Source organism: Salvelinus fontinalis, unplaced genomic scaffold (genome assembly GCF_029448725.1).
Source record: "Salvelinus fontinalis isolate EN_2023a unplaced genomic scaffold, ASM2944872v1 scaffold_0794, whole genome shotgun sequence".
Classification (NCBI taxonomy): Eukaryota; Metazoa; Chordata; class Actinopteri; order Salmoniformes; family Salmonidae; genus Salvelinus; species Salvelinus fontinalis.
The window spans coordinates 5,845-24,324 of record NW_026601003.1 but is presented as its reverse complement, the minus strand read 5'-3'; the positions used below and the strand labels follow the sequence as shown (position 1 = coordinate 24,324).

Sequence of the window (18,480 nt, the reverse complement as noted above, 5' to 3'; positions counted from 1 at the left end):
CATACGGTCGTCATGAAGAGCAGCAGGCAAAATTACAACCATACGGTCGTCATGAAGAGCAGCAGGCAAAAATACAACCGTACGGTCGTCATGAAGAGCAGCAGGCAAAAATACAACCGTACAGTCATGAAGGGCAGCAGGCAAAAATACAACCGTACGGTCGTCATGAAGGGCAGCAGGCAAAAATACAACCGTACGGTCGTTATGAAGAGCAGCAGGCAAAAATACAACCGTACGGTCGTCATGAAGAGCAGCAGGCAGAAATACAACCGTACGGTCGTCATGAAGAGCAGCAGGCAAAAATACAACCTTACGGTCGTTATGAAGGGCAGCAGGCAAAAATACAACCGTACGGTCGTCATGAAGAGCAGCAGGCAAAAATACAACCTTACAGTCGTCATGAAGGGCAGCAGGCAAAAATACAACCGTACGATCGTTATGAAGGGCCGCAGGCAAAAATACAACTGTACGGTCGTCATGAAGAGCAGCAGGCAAAAATACAACCATACGGTCGTTATGAAGGGCAGCAGGCAAAAATAGAACCGTACAGTCGTCATGAAGAGCAGCAGGCAAAAATAGAACCGTACAGTCGTCATGAAGAGCAGCAGGCAAAAATACAACCGTACAGTCATGAAGAGCAGCAGGCAGAAATACAACCGTACGGTCGTCATGAAGAGCAGCAGGCAAAAATACAACCTTACGGTCGTTATGAAGGGCAGCAGGCAAAAATACAACCGTACGGTCGTCATGAAGAGCAGCAGGCAAAAATACAACCTTACAGTCGTCATGAAGGGCAGCAGGCAAAAATACAACCGTACGATCGTTATGAAGGGCCGCAGGCAAAAATACAACTGTACGGTCGTCATGAAGAGCAGCAGGCAAAAATACAACCATACGGTCGTTATGAAGGGCAGCAGGCAAAAATAGAACCGTACAGTCGTCATGAAGAGCAGCAGGCAAAAATAGAACCGTACAGTCGTCATGAAGAGCAGCAGGCAAAAATACAACCGTACAGTCATGAAGAGCAGCAGGCAAAAATACAACCATACGGTCGTTATGAAGGGCAGCAGGCAAAAATACAACCGTACAGTCGTCATGAAGAGCAGCAGGCAAAAATACAACCGTACGGTCGTCATGAAGGGCAGCAGGCAAAAATACAACCGTACGGTCGTCATGAAGAGCAGCAGGCAAAAATACAACCGTACGGTCGTCATGAAGGGCAGCAGGCAAAAATACAACCGTTCGGTCGTCATGAAGGGCAGCAGGCAAAAATACAACCGTACGGTCGTCATGAAGGGCAGCAGGCAAAATTACAACCATACGGTCGTTATGAAGAGCAGCAGGCAAAAATACAACCATACGGTCGTTATGAAGAGCAGCAGGCAAAAATACAACCGTACGGTCGTCGTGAAGAGCAGCAGGCAAAATTACAACCATACGGTCGTTATGAAGAGCAGCAGGCAAAAATACAACCATACTGTCGTTATGAAGAGCAGCAGGCAAAAATACAACCGTACGGTCGTCATGAAGAGCAGCAGGCAGAAATACAACCGTACGGTCGTCATGAAGAGCAGCAGGCAAAAATACAACCTTACGGTCGTTATGAAGGGCAGCAGGCAAAAGTACAACCGTACGGTCGTCATGAAGAGCAGCAGGCAAAAATACAACCTTACGGTCGTCATGATGGGCAGCAGGCAAAAATACAACCGTACGATCGTTATGAAGGGCAGCAGGCAAAAATACAACTGTACAGTCGTCATGAAGGGCCGCAGGCAAAAATACAACCGTACGGTCGTCATGAAGGGCCGCAGGCAAAAATACAACTGTACGGTCGTCATGAAGAGCAGCAGGCAAAATTACAACTGTACGGTCGTTATGAAGGGCAGCAGGCAAAATTACAACCGTACGGTCGTCATGAAGGGCAGCAGGCAAAATTACAACTGTACGGTCGTTATGAAGAGCAGCAGGCAAAATTACAACTGTACGGTCGTCATGAAGGGCAGCAGGCAAAAATACAACCGTACGGTCGTCATGAAGGGCAGCAGGCAAAAATACAAACTTACGGTCGTCATGAAGGGCAGCGGGCAAAAATACAAACTTACGGTCGTCATGAAGGGCAGCAGGCAAAAATACAAACTTACGGTCGTCATGAAGGGCAGCAGGCAAAAATACAACCGTACGGTCGTCATGAAGGGCAGCAGGCAAAAATACAACCTTACGGTCGTCATGAAGGGCAGCAGGCAAAAATACAACCGTACGGTCGTCATGAAGAGCAGCAGGCAAAAATACAACCATACGGTCGTTATGAAGGGCAGCAGGCAAAAATACAACCGTACGGTCGTTTTGAAGGGCAGCAGGCAAAAATACAACCGTACGGTCGTCATGAAGAGCAGCAGGCAAAAATACAACCGTACGGTCGTCATGAAGGGCAGCAGGCAAAAATACAACCTTACGGTCGTCATGAAGGGCAGCAGGCAAAAATACAACCGTACGGTCGTCATGAAGGGCAGCAGGCAAAATTACAACCATACGGTCGTTATGAAGAGCAGCAGGCAAAAATACAACCATACGGTCGTTATGAAGAGCAGCAGGCAAAAATACAACCGTACGGTCGTCATGAAGAGCAGCAGGCAAAAATACAACCATACGGTCGTTATGAAGAGCAGCAGGCAAAAATACAACCGTACGGTCGTCGTGAAGAGCAGCAGGCAAAATTACAACCATACGGTCGTTATGAAGAGCAGCAGGCAAAAATACAACCATACGGTCGTTATGAAGAGCAGCAGGCAAAAATACAACCGTACGGTCGTCATGAAGAGCAGCAGGCAGAAATACAACCGTACGGTCGTCATGAAGAGCAGCAGGCATAAATACAACCTTACGGTCGTTATGAAGGGCAGCAGGCAAAAGTACAACCGTACGGTCGTCATGAAGAGCAGCAGGCAAAAATACAACCTTACGGTCGTCATGATGGGCAGCAGGCAAAAATACAACCGTACGATCGTTATGAAGGGCAGCAGGCAAAAATACAACTGTACAGTCGTCATGAAGGGCCGCAGGCAAAAATACAACCGTACGGTCGTCATGAAGGGCCGCAGGCAAAAATACAACTGTACGGTCGTCATGAAGAGCAGCAGGCAAAATTACAACTGTACGGTCGTTATGAAGGGCAGCAGGCAAAATTACAACCGTACGGTCGTCATGAAGGGCAGCAGGCAAAATTACAACTGTACGGTCGTTATGAAGAGCAGCAGGCAAAATTACAACTGTACGGTCGTCATGAAGGGCAGCAGGCAAAAATACAACCGTACGGTCGTCATGAAGGGCAGCAGGCAAAAATACAACCGTACGGTCGTCATGAAGAGCAGCAGGCAAAAATACAACCTTACGGTCGTCATGAAGGGCAGCAGGCAAAAATACAACCGTACGGTCGTTATGAAGGGCAGCAGGCAAAAATACAACCTTACGGCCGTCATGAAGGGCAGCAGGCAAAAATACAACCTTACGGTCGTCATGAAGGGCAGCAGTTAAAAATACAACCTTACGGTCGTTATGAAGAGCAGCAGTCAAAAATACAACCGTACGGTCGTTATGAAGGGCAGCAGGCAAAAATACAACCGTACGGTCGTCATGAAGGGCAGCAGGCAAAAATACAACCGTACGGTCGTCATGAAGGGCAGCAGGCAAAAATACAACCGTACGGTCGTCATGAAGGGCAGCAGGCAAAAATACAACCATACGGTCGTCATGAAGGGCCGCAGGCAAAAATACAACCGTACGGTCGTCATGAAGAGCAGCAGGCAAAAATACAACCGTACGGTCATTTTGAAGGGCAGCAGGCAAAAATACAACCGTACGGTCGTCATGAAGAGCAGCAGGCAAAAATACAACCGTACGGTCGTCATGAAGGGCAGCAGGCAAAAATACAACCGTACGGTCGTCATGAAGGGCCGCAGGCAAAATTACAACCATACGGTCGTTATGAAGAGCAGCAGGCAAAAATACAACCATACGGTCGTCATGAAGAGCAGCAGGCAAAATTACAACCATACGGTCGTCATGAAGAGCAGCAGGCAAAAATACAACCGTACGGTCGTCATGAAGAGCAGCAGGCAAAAATACAACCGTACAGTCATGAAGGGCAGCAGGCAAAAATACAACCGTACGGTCGTCATGAAGGGCAGCAGGCAAAAATACAACCGTACGGTCGTTATGAAGAGCAGCAGGCAAAAATACAACCGTACGGTCGTCATGAAGAGCAGCAGGCAGAAATACAACCGTACGGTCGTCATGAAGAGCAGCAGGCAAAAATACAACCTTACGGTCGTTATGAAGGGCAGCAGGCAAAAATACAACCGTACGGTCGTCATGAAGAGCAGCAGGCAAAAATACAACCTTACAGTCGTCATGAAGGGCAGCAGGCAAAAATACAACCGTACGATCGTTATGAAGGGCCGCAGGCAAAAATACAACTGTACGGTCGTCATGAAGAGCAGCAGGCAAAAATACAACCATACGGTCGTTATGAAGGGCAGCAGGCAAAAATAGAACCGTACAGTCGTCATGAAGAGCAGCAGGCAAAAATAGAACCGTACAGTCGTCATGAAGAGCAGCAGGCAAAAATACAACCGTACAGTCATGAAGAGCAGCAGGCAGAAATACAACCGTACGGTCGTCATGAAGAGCAGCAGGCAAAAATACAACCTTACGGTCGTTATGAAGGGCAGCAGGCAAAAATACAACCGTACGGTCGTCATGAAGAGCAGCAGGCAAAAATACAACCTTACAGTCGTCATGAAGGGCAGCAGGCAAAAATACAACCGTACGATCGTTATGAAGGGCCGCAGGCAAAAATACAACTGTACGGTCGTCATGAAGAGCAGCAGGCAAAAATACAACCATACGGTCGTTATGAAGGGCAGCAGGCAAAAATAGAACCGTACAGTCGTCATGAAGAGCAGCAGGCAAAAATAGAACCGTACAGTCGTCATGAAGAGCAGCAGGCAAAAATACAACCGTACAGTCATGAAGAGCAGCAGGCAAAAATACAACCATACGGTCGTTATGAAGGGCAGCAGGCAAAAATACAACCGTACAGTCGTCATGAAGAGCAGCAGGCAAAAATACAACCGTACGGTCGTCATGAAGGGCCGCAGGCAAAAATACAACCTTACGGTCGTTATGAAGGGCAGCAGGCAAAAATACAACCATACGGTCGTCATGAAGGGCCGCAGGCAAAAATACAACCGTACGGTCGTCATGAAGGGCCGCAGGCAAAAATACAACTGTACGGTCGTCATGAAGGGCCGCAGGCAAAAATACAACCGTACGGTCGTCATGAAGGGCAGCAGGCAAAAATACAACCTTACGGTCGTCATGAAGGGCAGCAGGCAAAAATACAACCGTACGGTCGTTATGAAGGGCAGCAGGCAAAAATACAACTGTACGGTCGTCATGAAGGGCAGCAGGCAGAAATACAACCGTACGGTCGTCATGAAGGGCCGCAGGCAAAAATACAACTGTACGGTCGTCATGAAGGGCAGCAGGCAAAAATACAACCTTACGGTCGTCATGAAGGGCAGCAGGCAAAAATACAACCGTACGGTCGTTATGAAGGGCAGCAGGCAAAAATACAACTGTACGGTCGTCATGAAGAGCAGCAGGCAAAAATACAACCGTACGGTCGTCATGAAGGGCAGCAGGCAAAAATACAACCGTACGGTCGTCATGAAGGGCAGCAGGCAAAAATACAACTGTACGGTCGTCATGAAGGGCCGCAGGCAAAAATACAACCTTACGGTCGTCATGAAGGGCAGCAGGCAAAAATACAAACATACGGTTGTCAACCGCCAATTGAAGAGGAATTAAAGGAATCCAGAATGGAAGCCATCTGATCTCTTAAAAATCTAGCTACTCTTATAAATCTGACTTCATGTTCAAGCCAAGGCTGGCTAGACCTGGTCGTCCTCTAGCTTTTTGCTAGTGTGCTTTATTCCAGCTACTGTATTGAATAATGATGCACACCAAGGCTTCTTATTAGAGATTGGGGAGTTTGTTTGAAGTTCAATCAATGAATATTGAATATCTTTCTGATATGGGATAAGACTACTTAGCAAAGTAAATTGTGTGAATAAATGAATTATAAAAAAAAATGGCTCACATTACAAGGATTTAAATGGAGGTAAAAGAGGGCTTTGTTATAGTGCAAAAAAAGTTTCAGTTTTCGGTAGAAAGTGGATTAATAAAGTCCATCAATATCTTATCTCTGCAAGGTGTAAAATTCCAACCTTTTCGTATTGCTCTCTATCCGGGATTGAGTAATTGAACCCCTGCCATTGGCCCATACATTGTAGAACCAAGTTGAGTCTGTGCATCCAGAGTCATGGAGGAGGAGAGGAGGCTGGTCATCTGGCGCTGGTCTGAACCCATAGAGAGTCCAGCATCAGGGGCTTTGTCATGGGTACTGGTCCCATTTACCAGGCTCACTGGTATGGAAGTAAATAGGTCTTTAGTGGGGCAGCCACCAGTCTCCCTCCAGACCTACCATTGTCCTCTCTGGCCTGGGCTGGTAGTCAGGCTGTATAACATAGGAAAACAAAACGGACATTCCATCTCTAATCTAGTTGGTCTTCTTTTTGTCCAGCTCCTCTTATTGTCTTACAGAGTCAGAGATTAACAACATGAACATCAGATAATCTGACTTTGGTTATTTAGCTGTAGAGCTTTGGCTTTACTTAACATGACTTCCCCATGACTGAGCCATCCTCTCTGGGTCACTGTGTGACCGGTGGGGGCCAGGAGCCTGACCTAGAGCTGGAGCTCTCTTACTGCCATAACCATTTGTTCAGTTACAATGCTTTGTGTTTTCAATGGGAGGGGGAAAGGGATAGTTAGTAGTTGTAGACTATAATAGATGATTTACTAACAGATTAGTGAAACAGTTTTAATAATATTTAACAGTCATATATAGAGTATAATTGATGATTTAGTAATACATTATGAATACAGCTTTAATAACAAGTAATAGATATAATATATTGGTCCTCAAAGTAATCCTTTACCCCATTCAAGCAACCTGAGAAAAGCCTTCATCAATCCACTGACTGTAGACTGTGATCGTAGCCTCATGGGATTCACTATAGGGTTAGTTACTGGATGCCATCTGAGTTGGGGTCTGGATGACATTTAGCTAATGAAGCAAAGCACAGCACACACAACAGCATGAGTGAGATTCAGACAACTGATCACCTACTCCGGATGTACTGACCGATCTCTCTCAATCCATCTCTTTCTCTCTGTCGCTGTCTCTCTCCAACTCTGAGGATGTTTACCTTTAATATTTTATTCCCTGATTGATTTCCCTCAACAGTGTCCTGGACGTTGACCAATCGGACAGCTGCATGTGGAAGGTCTCAGCCAATGATGGAGGCCTGGCCAGCAGCCTGGGTCCTAATTCTAACGCTAATCGCTGATTGGCTGGAAGCGGCTCAATCACGGGACTTCACTGTGAAGGACATCATCCTCCTCCATCCATCAAGTATGAATACACATGCATTGGAAATGTATTTTTGTATCAAATTGTAGTAGATGGAGTCTGATACCTTTCTTTTCTTCTGGTTGAGTCTGCTGGCAATGTCTCTGTGACCTTTGAGATGAGTCATCAATAGTGTGATGTGACCATTATAACAGCCAAGAGAAAGGGCATCGTTCCATGACCCTCTGATCCAGAGTTCTTATGGGGGCACACAGGGGCACGTTCCCCCTCAGATTTGTCCTGTAACTGTTTTTAAAAATATATATTATTGTAATTTGTATTATTATGATTTATTTTTTGGTTCTTCTTTTATGAATTTGTCTTTAGCTCGCCCAGATAGGTTGCCAATCTCCAAACCTCATAACTAGATACCAAGAAGCCATTTCAGGCTATCAATCAAATTAGAGTCGCTATTTATAAAACAAGCTATAGAAAGTTGGTTTCAATTTCAGTTTAATCCCCCAGAAAATACAGATATGGCAAATATGACAACAAATATTAAGGTTAAACTCAAAATATTGTAATTATTTTTTTGAGAAATAAACCCCCCCAAAAACGGTATAATCTTTGTAAATTATATCATAAATAGGACTGGTGGAGTTGTCACACATGCAGCTAACAAAAATATATGCCTGCTCTACTCAAAATTACAACCAACTAATTGCAGCATTACCGCACCAATGGAAGAAGCAAGTGGAAGGGGGAGAAAGTAAGGAACTTGTCTGTCAGCCCTGCTTTAAAGAACAACATTGGTTAAAGACAATTGTGATAAATAAAAAAGTATAGCAGTTTTATTTAAGGACCAAAAATGGACAGCTGTTCCATATAGATGCAAAATAGTTGGGGAGAGATTTTAATGTACCGACTCCATGGCACATGGTTTATAAACTGATACACAAAACAACGCTGGATTCAAAACTTAGATTATGATACAAATTCTTGCAACCAATAACATTTTATCTATATGTGGGATACAACCATCCCAGCTCTGCAGATTTTGCTGTGAAGAGACAGAATCATTAGCTCATTTGTTTTGGTACTGTCCATATGTAGCTTGTTTTTGGTCGCAGGTTTAGGAATGGCTGAAGAATGTAAACATTTGGAGCTAACTCTGCAAATAGCACTGCTGGGTGGTTCACAAAGTCATAGTCAATCGTTAAATAATATTTACATTTAACCTTTATTTAATTAGGCAAGTCAGTTAAGAACAAATTCTTATTTACAATGACGGCCTACCCCGGCCAAACCTGGACGACGCTGGGCCCTATGGGACTCCCAATCATGGTCGGATGTGATACAGCCTGGATTCGAACCAAGGACTGTAGTGATACCTCTTGCACTGAGATGCAGTGCAACTCGGAAGCCCTATATAATAATACTCTTAACAAAAATCTTTATCTTTAACTTACGATCTGTATAAACTATGAGAATAGAAAGGTTCAGAACTTTTGTGAAACATCACAGCACAGCTGAACAATAAATAAATAAATAAAAATCCAACCAGAGATAGATGGGAGGGGTTGAGTGGAGCTTAATGGTGGGACTGAAGGGTGGGATTGTAGAAAAAAGCTGTTTCAGGTGTTTGAAAAAGGCTAAATTCTCCAATTTACAGAGGGGGGGGCTTGGCCCTTCGCCGGAACAGCCCCCCCAGCCGTCCTCACGTGCCCCCTCAGATCTTTGAGGTGCATCCCGCCCCTGCTCTGATCCCCAGACAAAGGTGACATGGCCACAGCTGGTAATGGTCACAGTCAGGCCTCTCTCCACCCTTCATCTTTGAAGGTACTTTCCATATCTAGATGAAGAGATTATAATAAAACAATATTTATCCACAATGCCAGTGTAGAGACATCTTCCTCATCCACTCAGAATATGTACTACTGTGTGACAGTCTCTGGCTTAAAACATCTGCGGTGTTGGGTATCAGTGAGATGTGTGTGAGTTTCCAGACGTGACTTCCTGTTTTCCACCCCTTTCTCTCTGTGAAACTGAGACGCATTCTGTCCCTCAGACTACAGTTCCTCAGACTACAGTTCCTCAGACTACAGTTCCTCAGACTACAGTTCCTCAGACTGCAGTTCCTCAGACTGCAGTTCCTCAGACTACAGTTCCTCAGACTACAGTTCCTCAGACTGCAGTTCCTCAGACTGCAGTTCCTCAGACTGCAGTTCCTCAGACTACAGTTCCTCAGACTACAGTTCCTCAGACTACAGTTCCTCAGACTACAGTACAGTATACTGGTCCACAGTGAGAACTGGGCTCACCGCCGCGTGAGAAGTATGGAAACGCACAGTAGCTCTAAGAGGCAGGCACGTACGAGGTCAGAACCCTAATGGTTCCCCTCCTCTGCTCCCCTCCATCTCCCTGCAGTCAAACACTGACATCTCGTCTAATGTATTTTACCTCAGCTCTCTTGGTACAATCTGACTTCAACATCTGATAAGCCAAGAGCTCCTATATCAGGTTTATGGTTGTTCATTTCATAGGGATATCTGAGCTGAATTCCCCAAGAAATGCGTGTCTGTTTGGACCCACGCCCCGGCTTGTACAGGGGGATAGGATGACCTTGAACAGCCCTGGGGGCTTGGGGTATGGAGGGTGGATTAGAGGGAGCGTGTGTGTGTGTGTGTGTGTGTGTGTGTGTGTGTGTGTGTGTGTGTGTGTGTGTGTGTGTGTGTGTGTGTGTGTGTGAGTGTGTGAGTGTGTGAGTGTGTGAGTGTGTGAGTGTGTGAGTGTGTGAGAGTGTGTGTCTGTGTGTGAGTGTGTGTGTGTGACTCGCAGGCAGGCAGACTTTTGTTCGCTGAGTGAAGTTCGGATGACCCTGAGACCTCTAGCTGTCTTAGGTTCTGTCCCAAATGGTACAACATTCCCTTTATAGTGCACTACTACCCCATGGGCCATGATCAAAATTAGTGCACTATATAGGGAATAGGGTGCCATTTGGGAGGCACATTTTCCAATGGGAGGCCTGATTCTCAGTGTTCTTAGTATTAACATAATGGTTGCCAATTGAACAAACCAAACAAGCCTACTGTTTGATCACGGCAGATGGTCTCCATGCAAAGTTTAGAGACCATTCTATTCTAGAATCTAGACGGTTGAACGGATGGTTCATTAATTCAATTCAAACTGTATTGTCCTCATAATATAACACTTAACAAAGACACACAGTGTGAATGTAGTTAAATGTCCTGTATGTACTGTGGTTACATGTCCTGTATGTACTGTAGTTACATGTCCTGTATGTACTGTATGTACTGTAGTTACATGTCCTGTATGTACTGTAGTTACACGTCCTGTATGTACTGTAGTTACATGTACTGTATGTACTGTAGTTAAATGTCCTGTATGTACTGTAGTTACATGTCCTGTATGTACTGTAGTTACATGTACTGTAGTTAAATGTCCTGTATGTACTGTAGTTAAATGTCCTGTATGTACTGCAGTTACATGTCCTGTATGTACTGTAGTTACATGTACTGTAGTTACATGTACTGTAGTTACATGTCCTGTATGTACTGTAGTTACATGTCCTGTAGTTACATGTCCTGTATGTACTGTAGTTAAATGTCCTGTAGTTACATGTCCTGTATGTACTGTAATTACATGTACTGTAGTTACATGTCCTGTATGTACTGTAGTTACATGTCCTGTAGTTACATGTCCTGTATGTACTGTAGTTACATGTCCTGTATGTACTGTAGTTAAATGTCCTGTATGTACTGTAGTTAAATGTACTGTAGTTAAATGTCCTGTATGTACTGTAGTTACATGTACTGTAGTTAAATGTCCTGTATGTACTGTAGTTAAATGTCCTGTATGTACTGTAGTTACATGTCCTGTATGTACTGTAGTTACATGTCCTGTATGTACTGTAGTTACATGTCCTGTAGTTACATGTCCTGTATGTACTGTAGTTAAATGTCCTGTAGTTACATGTCCTGTATGTACTGTAGTTACATGTACTGTAGTTACATGTCCTGTATGTACTGTAGTTAAATGTCCTGTATGTACTGTAGTTACATGTCCTGTAGTTACATGTCCTGTATGTACTGTAGTTAAATGTCCTGTAGTTACATGTCCTGTATGTACTGTAGTTACATGTACTGTAGTTACATGTCCTGTATGTACTGTAGTTAAATGTCCTGTATGTACTGTAGTTACATGTCCTGTAGTTACATGTCCTGTATGTCCTGTAGTTAAATGTCCTGTATGTACTGTAGTTACATGTCCTGTATGTACTGTAGTTAAATGTCCTGTATGTACTGTAGTTAAATGTCCTGTATGTACTGTAGTTACATGTCCTGTATGTACTGTAGTTACATGTACTGTAGTTACATGTCCTGTATGTACTGTAGTTAAATGTCCTGTATGTACTGTAGTTACATGTCCTGTATGTACTGTAGTTACATGTACTGTAGTTACATGTACTGTAGTTACATGTCCTGTATGTCCTGTAGTTACATGTACTGTAGTTACATGTCCTGTATGTACTGTAGTTAAATGTCCTGTATGTACTGTAGTTACATGTCCTGTATGTACTGTAGTTACATGTACTGTAGTTAAATGTCCTGTATGTACTGTAGTTACATGTCCTGTATGTACTGTAGTTACATGTCCTGTATGTACTGTAGTTAAATGTCCTGTATGTACTGTAGTTACATGTCCTGTATGTACTGTAGTTACATGTACTGTATGTACTGTAGTTACATGTCCTGTATGTACTGTAGTTACATGTCCTGTAGTTAAATGTCCTGTATGTACTGTCATGTAGTTAAATGTCCTGTATGTACTGTAGTTACATGTCCTGTATGTACTGTAGTTACATGTCCTGTAGTTACATGTCCTGTATGTACTGTAGTTACATGTACTGTAGTTAAGTGTCCTGTATGTCCTGTAGTTACATGTACTGTAGTTACATGTCCTGTATGTACTGTAGTTAAATGTCCTGTATGTACTGTAGTTACATGTCCTGTATGTACTGTAGTTAAATGTCCTGTATGTACTGTAGTTACATGTCCTGTATGTACTGTAGTTACATGTACTGTAGTTAAATGTCCTGTATGTACTGTAGTTAAATGTCCTGTATGTACTGTAGTTACATGTCCTGTAGTTACATGTCCTGTATGTCCTGTAGTTAAATGTCCTGTATGTACTGTAGTTAAATGTCCTGTATGTACTGTAGTTAAATGTCCTGTATGTCCTGTAGTTACATGTCCTGTATGTACTGTAGTTAAATGTCCTGTATGTACTGTAGTTAAATGTCCTGTATGTCCTGTAGTTAAATGTCCTGTATGTCCTGTAGTTACATGTCCTGTATGTACTGTAGTTAAATGTATGTCGTTAAAGGAAAGTCGCTCTCTGTTTGTAGCAGCAACATCAAACCTTTGTTTGCTGTAGCTCTGAGAACTACATATCGCTGAGGACTACATATCGCTGTAGCTCTGAGGACTACATATCGCTGAGGACTACATATCGCTGTAGCTCTGAGGACTACATATCGCTGAGGACTACATATCGCTGTAGCGCTGAGGACTACATATCGCTGTAGCTCTGGGGCCTACATATCACTGTAGCGCTGAGGACTACATATCGCTGTAGCTCTGAGGACTACATATCGCTGAGGACTACATATCGCTGTAGCTCTGAGAACTACATATCGCTGAGGACTACATATCGCTGTAGCTCTGGGGCCTACATATCGCTGAGGACTACATATCGCTGTAGCGCTGAGGACTACATATCGCTGTAGCTCTGAGGACTATATATCGCTGTAGTCCTGAGGACTACATATCACTGTAGCGCTGAGGACTACATATCGCTGTAGCTCTGAGGACTACATATCGCTGTAGCTCTGAGGACTACATATCACTGTAGCGCTGAGGACTACATATCGCTGTAGCTCTGAGGACTAAATATCGCTGTAGTCCTGAGGACTACATATCGCTGTAGCGCTGAGGACTACATATCGCTGTAGCTGAGGACTACATATCGCTGAGGACTACATATCGCTGTAGCTCTGAAGACTACATATTGCTGTAGCTCTGAGGACTACATATCACTGTAGCGCTGAGGACTACATATCGCTGTAGCGCTGAGGACTACATGTCGATGTAGCTCTGAGGACTACATATTGCTGTAGCTCTGAGGACTACATATCGCTGTAGCTCTGAGGACTAAATATCGCTGTAGTCCTGAGGACTACATATCGCTGAGGACTACATATCGCTGTAGCTCTGAGGACTACATATCGCTGTAGCTCTGAGGACTACATATCGCTGTAGCTCTGAGGACTACATATCGCTGAGGACTACATATCGCTGTAGCTCTGAGGACTACATATCGCTGAGGACTACATATCACTGTAGCTCTGAGGACTACATATCGCTGAGGACTACATATCGCTGTAGCGCTGAGGACTACATATCGCTGAGGACTACATATCGCTGTAGCTCTGAGGACTACATATTGCTGTAGCTCTGAGGACTACATATCGCTGAGGACTACATATCGCTGTAGCTCTGAGGACTACATATCGCTGAGGACTACATATCGCTGTAGCGCTGAGGACTACATATCGCTGAGGACTACATATCGCTGAGGACTACATATCGCTGTAGCTCTGAGGACTACATATCGCTGAGGACTACATATCTCTGTAGCGCTGAGGACTACAAGAACTCACAATTAGTAGTCAATTGTACAATTTGCATTTCTTCTATAGCTCATTGAGTAATGACAATGTATTGATTCAGGGAAGTGTTTTTTACCAAAAAATATGTTATTAAATCTAGATGGTTAATAATAGACTTGAGCTTGTCTCCTCTTGTATCCACAGCCACACCTCATCCTGGAGGGTTCAAGTGCTTCACATGTAAAGATGCACCAGACAACTACGAATGCAATCGCTGGGCTCCGGACGTATACTGCCCACGAGGTAATTACAGTAAGGTATTTCTGGTATTTACAGCCTGCTCTGTATCTATCATCAAATCCTGTTTTTAAGACCCTCTCGACTCCGTCCAGAGCAGAAATATAAATAGGAGGAAAATACCAGGCTGTAAAATGAAGGGTTATCAATGTTGGTTTCCTTATCTTAAACATAGTGTATTTCACTTAAGCGGGACGTGTTTAGTTAAGAAACTGAATTGGCAGGCTGTATAATTCCACAGGCTCTCTTCTTTATATAGATATATGGTTGTCTACTAAATGTCTGAAATCATTGTGAAGTTATTTGTTTCCTTAAAGATTTAATCTTAAAAGCACATTCTTTGAGTTATAAACAAATGATACATATTAGTTTATCACGTGAACCGTGAGGATTGGTTTAAATCAATGCATCTGAACCCTCAGTCTCAGTGTTACTGTTCACTTCAGGAAGAAGTAGATTGTTAACACATGATATACATGGAAATGAGTTACATTGCTGTTGAAAAGTAAGCTACATTTGCGTTTACATTAACTGACATACAATAATGTGAAAGTGATGTGTTTTTATCATCGTTCAACTTATTGCTCATTGGTCTGTTATTTCTCAGGATTCCATAGTGTCTGAACGTCAGATCAAGTTTCACAATATATAAAGCTAAACGGCATATATAATATATAAAGCTAAACAGCATTTACAATATATAAAGCTAAACGGCATATATAATATATAAAGCTAAACGGCATATACAATATATAAAGCTAAACGGCATATATAATATATAAAGCTAAACGGCATATATAATATATAAAGCTAAACGGCATATATAATATATAAAGCTAAACGGCATATATAATATATAAAGCTAAACGGCATATATAATATATAAAGCTAAACGGCATATATAATATATAAAGCTAAACGGCATATATAATATATAAAGCTAAACGGCATTTATAATATATAAAGCTAAACGGCATATACAATATATAAAACTAAACGGCATATATAATATATAAAGCTAAACGGCAGCCCTGACATTTAGCGCTGGAGAAATGTATCCATCTCTCAGCTGTAAATATTGCAGATTGCACCTTTAACGACAGTGTCTGTGTGTCTGACAGAGACCAGGTACTGCTACACCCTCCATGTGATGGACGTCCAGGGGAACACTGTGTCTGTGACCAAACGCTGTGTGGCCCTGGCCCACTGTCTGTCTACAGGCTGCACCCAGGACAACCATGAAGGATACGAGGTCATTAAAGAAGCCTCTTTCCTTTGAATAACATGACATTTCTGTTACGGGCTGCTGAAGCCACTCCTACATGTACAACAGCATTTAATTGACCAGGTGAGGGACTAACCAGGGGAAGTTATCAACGAGGACACACATACAGCATGTATAACAAGAAAGATGATATTTTAACTTTTATTAGTAATATTTGCAGTTCAGAATGTGTCTCTCTGCTCTGTGGTGTCTGGTGTGATTTACCACACTGTCATGGTAATCCCCAGGCCCTGGTTTAGAATGATCTCACTTGGATAACAATCTGTTCTCGTCTCAGCAGTTATTTGAATCTCTTTCTGGAAATTCCTCTGTCTGTGTTCTGTTTGTGGACATACAAACATAGTCTGTGTTCCATCTGTAGTCTGTGGTTGTATGTGTTCTGTCTGTAGCATGTCTGTGGGTGTATGTGTTCTGTCTGTAGCATGGCTGTGGTTGTATGTGTTCTGTCTGTAGTCTATCTGTGGTTTGTATGTGTTCTGTCTGTAGTCTGTATGTGGTTGTATGTGTTCTGTCTGTGGTCTGTCTGTGGTTGTATGTTTTCTGTCTGTAGTTTGTCTGTGTTCTGTCTGTTGATTTAGTTTTTTGCTGGAAGCACCATTTCATTTATTCAAATTCTGTGTCTGTGTTAATGTACTCGGTGAATAAAGGTAATTCTGATTCTGTCTCTATTCCTGATTCCAGGTCTGCACTGCTTGCTGTGAAGGAAACATCTGTAACATGCAGTTGCCAAGAAACAAGACGGACGCCATCTTTTCCACCACCTCTCTCCTCCACAGCAGTAACGGTCTACTCACACACTACTGGCTGCTCACTGGCTGTCTGAGCTCTACCGTCATCAGCGTCATGCTATCCAACAGTCTATGACATCTAACACTCCTACCGTCATCAGCGTCATGCTCTCCAACAGTCTATGACATCTAACACTCCTACCGTCATCAGCGTCATGCTCTCCAACAGTCTATGACATCTAACACTCCTACCGTCATCAGCGTCATGCTCTCCAACAGTCTATGACATCTAACACTCCTACCGTCATCAGTGTCATGCTCTCCAACAGTCTATGACATCTAACACTCCTACCGTCATCAGCGTCATGCTCTCCAACAGTCTATGACATCTAACACTCCTACCGTCATCAGCGTCATGCTCTCCAACAGTCTATGACATCTAACACTCCTACCGTCATCAGCGTCATGCTCTCCAACAGTCTATGACATCTAACACTCCTACCGTCATCAGCGTCATGCTCTCCAACAGTCTATGACATCTAACACTCCTACCGTCATCAGCGTCATGGTGTCCAACAGTCTGACATCTAACACTCCTACCGTCATCAGCGTCATGCTCTCCAACAGTCTATGACATCTAACACTCCTACCGTCATCAGCGTCATGGTGTCCAACAGTCTGACATCTAACACTCCTACCGTCATCAGCGTCATGGTGTCCAACAGTCTATGATATCTAACACTCCTACCGTCATCAGCGTCATGGTGTCCAACAGTCTGACATCTAACACTCCTACCGTCATCAGCGTCATGGTGTCCAACAGTCTGACATCTAACACTCCTACCGTCATCAGCGTCATGGTGTCCAACAGTCTGACATCTAACACTCCTACCGTCATCAGCGTCATGCTCTCCAACAGTCTATGACATCTAACACTCCTACCGTCATCAGCGTCATGCTCTCCAACAGTCTATGACATCTAACACTCCTACCGTCATCAGCGTCATGGTGTCCAACAGTCTGACATCTAACACTCCTACCGTCATCAGCGTCATGGTGTCCAACAGTCTGACATCTAACACTCCTACCGTCATCAGCGTCATGGTGTCCAACAGTCTGACATCTAACACTCCTTCTGCATGGTAGAAGAAGTAGATCTGAGTTTGATCACCAGATATTTGGTGTTATAATTTTATGAAGTTACTCTTCTGTTGTTTAATTTATCCTCTTTTTTTAACCGAGACAGTATTGATGGAATCTTCTAGATTTTGTTTCATCGTAAGTTCTCCTGTTATATGTACTGGATTCTATGTGCAGTATGTAATATATGTACATAGTATTTATTTTGTATAATACATTTAACAACTGTTAAATACCTGTAGTTAACATTAGATTCAGGTAGAATGAAAAGTGAACTAGGTTGCAGTGCAGTGTTTTTGTTCCTGGAGTCTTCTGGTTGGTTGAGGCTGTGTGCCCACCATACCCATGAGACTGATGACTGATCATTTCCTCTCAACCCATTGGCTATCTGGCTGTGGAAGATATGACATCAACCATTACACTACAATGTGGCAACATGTTTCTGTATTTCTTACAGTTCTGTCCAATACAAAGGTTGGCACTTATTGATTAGCATGTCGTCTTTAGCATGATGGTCTAAACATCCTGTACAGATCCCATATACCAAGTGTGGTATACATTGTGTTCACCATTAAAATGTATTATACCAGGTTTGGTATACATTGTGTTCACCATTAAATATATACCAGGTTTGGTATACATTGTGTTTACCATTAAATGTATTGTTTGCCTGAATATGTTGTTTCTACCGTATAAACAGTATCCACATAACCAGATAGTGTAGTTTGTGGAATGCAAGATATTTTGGATGCCGCATGAGGCGTGTGGAGTCAGACTGCGGTAAAGTTTCACAGTTAAGGTAACATTTGGCAGAAATACAACAAAAGGTTTGGAGCTTAGAGGTGCAGAAAAAAGGACCATTCTA

At 43.2% G+C, this 18,480-nt stretch overlaps 1 protein-coding gene across 1 annotated transcript in view; it reads left to right on the top strand.

Moving 5' to 3' along the window:
• The window catches only part of LOC129847354 (ly6/PLAUR domain-containing protein 6-like), a 29,831-nt gene extending 11,570 nt beyond the window's left edge, over nucleotides 1-18,261 (top strand). The window contains exons 2-5 of the mRNA XM_055915121.1: nucleotides 7,370-7,537; nucleotides 14,370-14,468; nucleotides 15,584-15,714; nucleotides 16,429-18,261. Of these exons, the coding sequence (XP_055771096.1) occupies nucleotides 7,420-7,537; nucleotides 14,370-14,468; nucleotides 15,584-15,714; nucleotides 16,429-16,611 (531 nt within the window). The 5' untranslated portion in view covers nucleotides 7,370-7,419 and the 3' untranslated portion in view covers nucleotides 16,612-18,261. The remainder of the gene's footprint in view (nucleotides 1-7,369; nucleotides 7,538-14,369; nucleotides 14,469-15,583; nucleotides 15,715-16,428) is intronic.
• The last annotated feature ends 219 nt before the right edge of the window (nucleotides 18,262-18,480 follow it).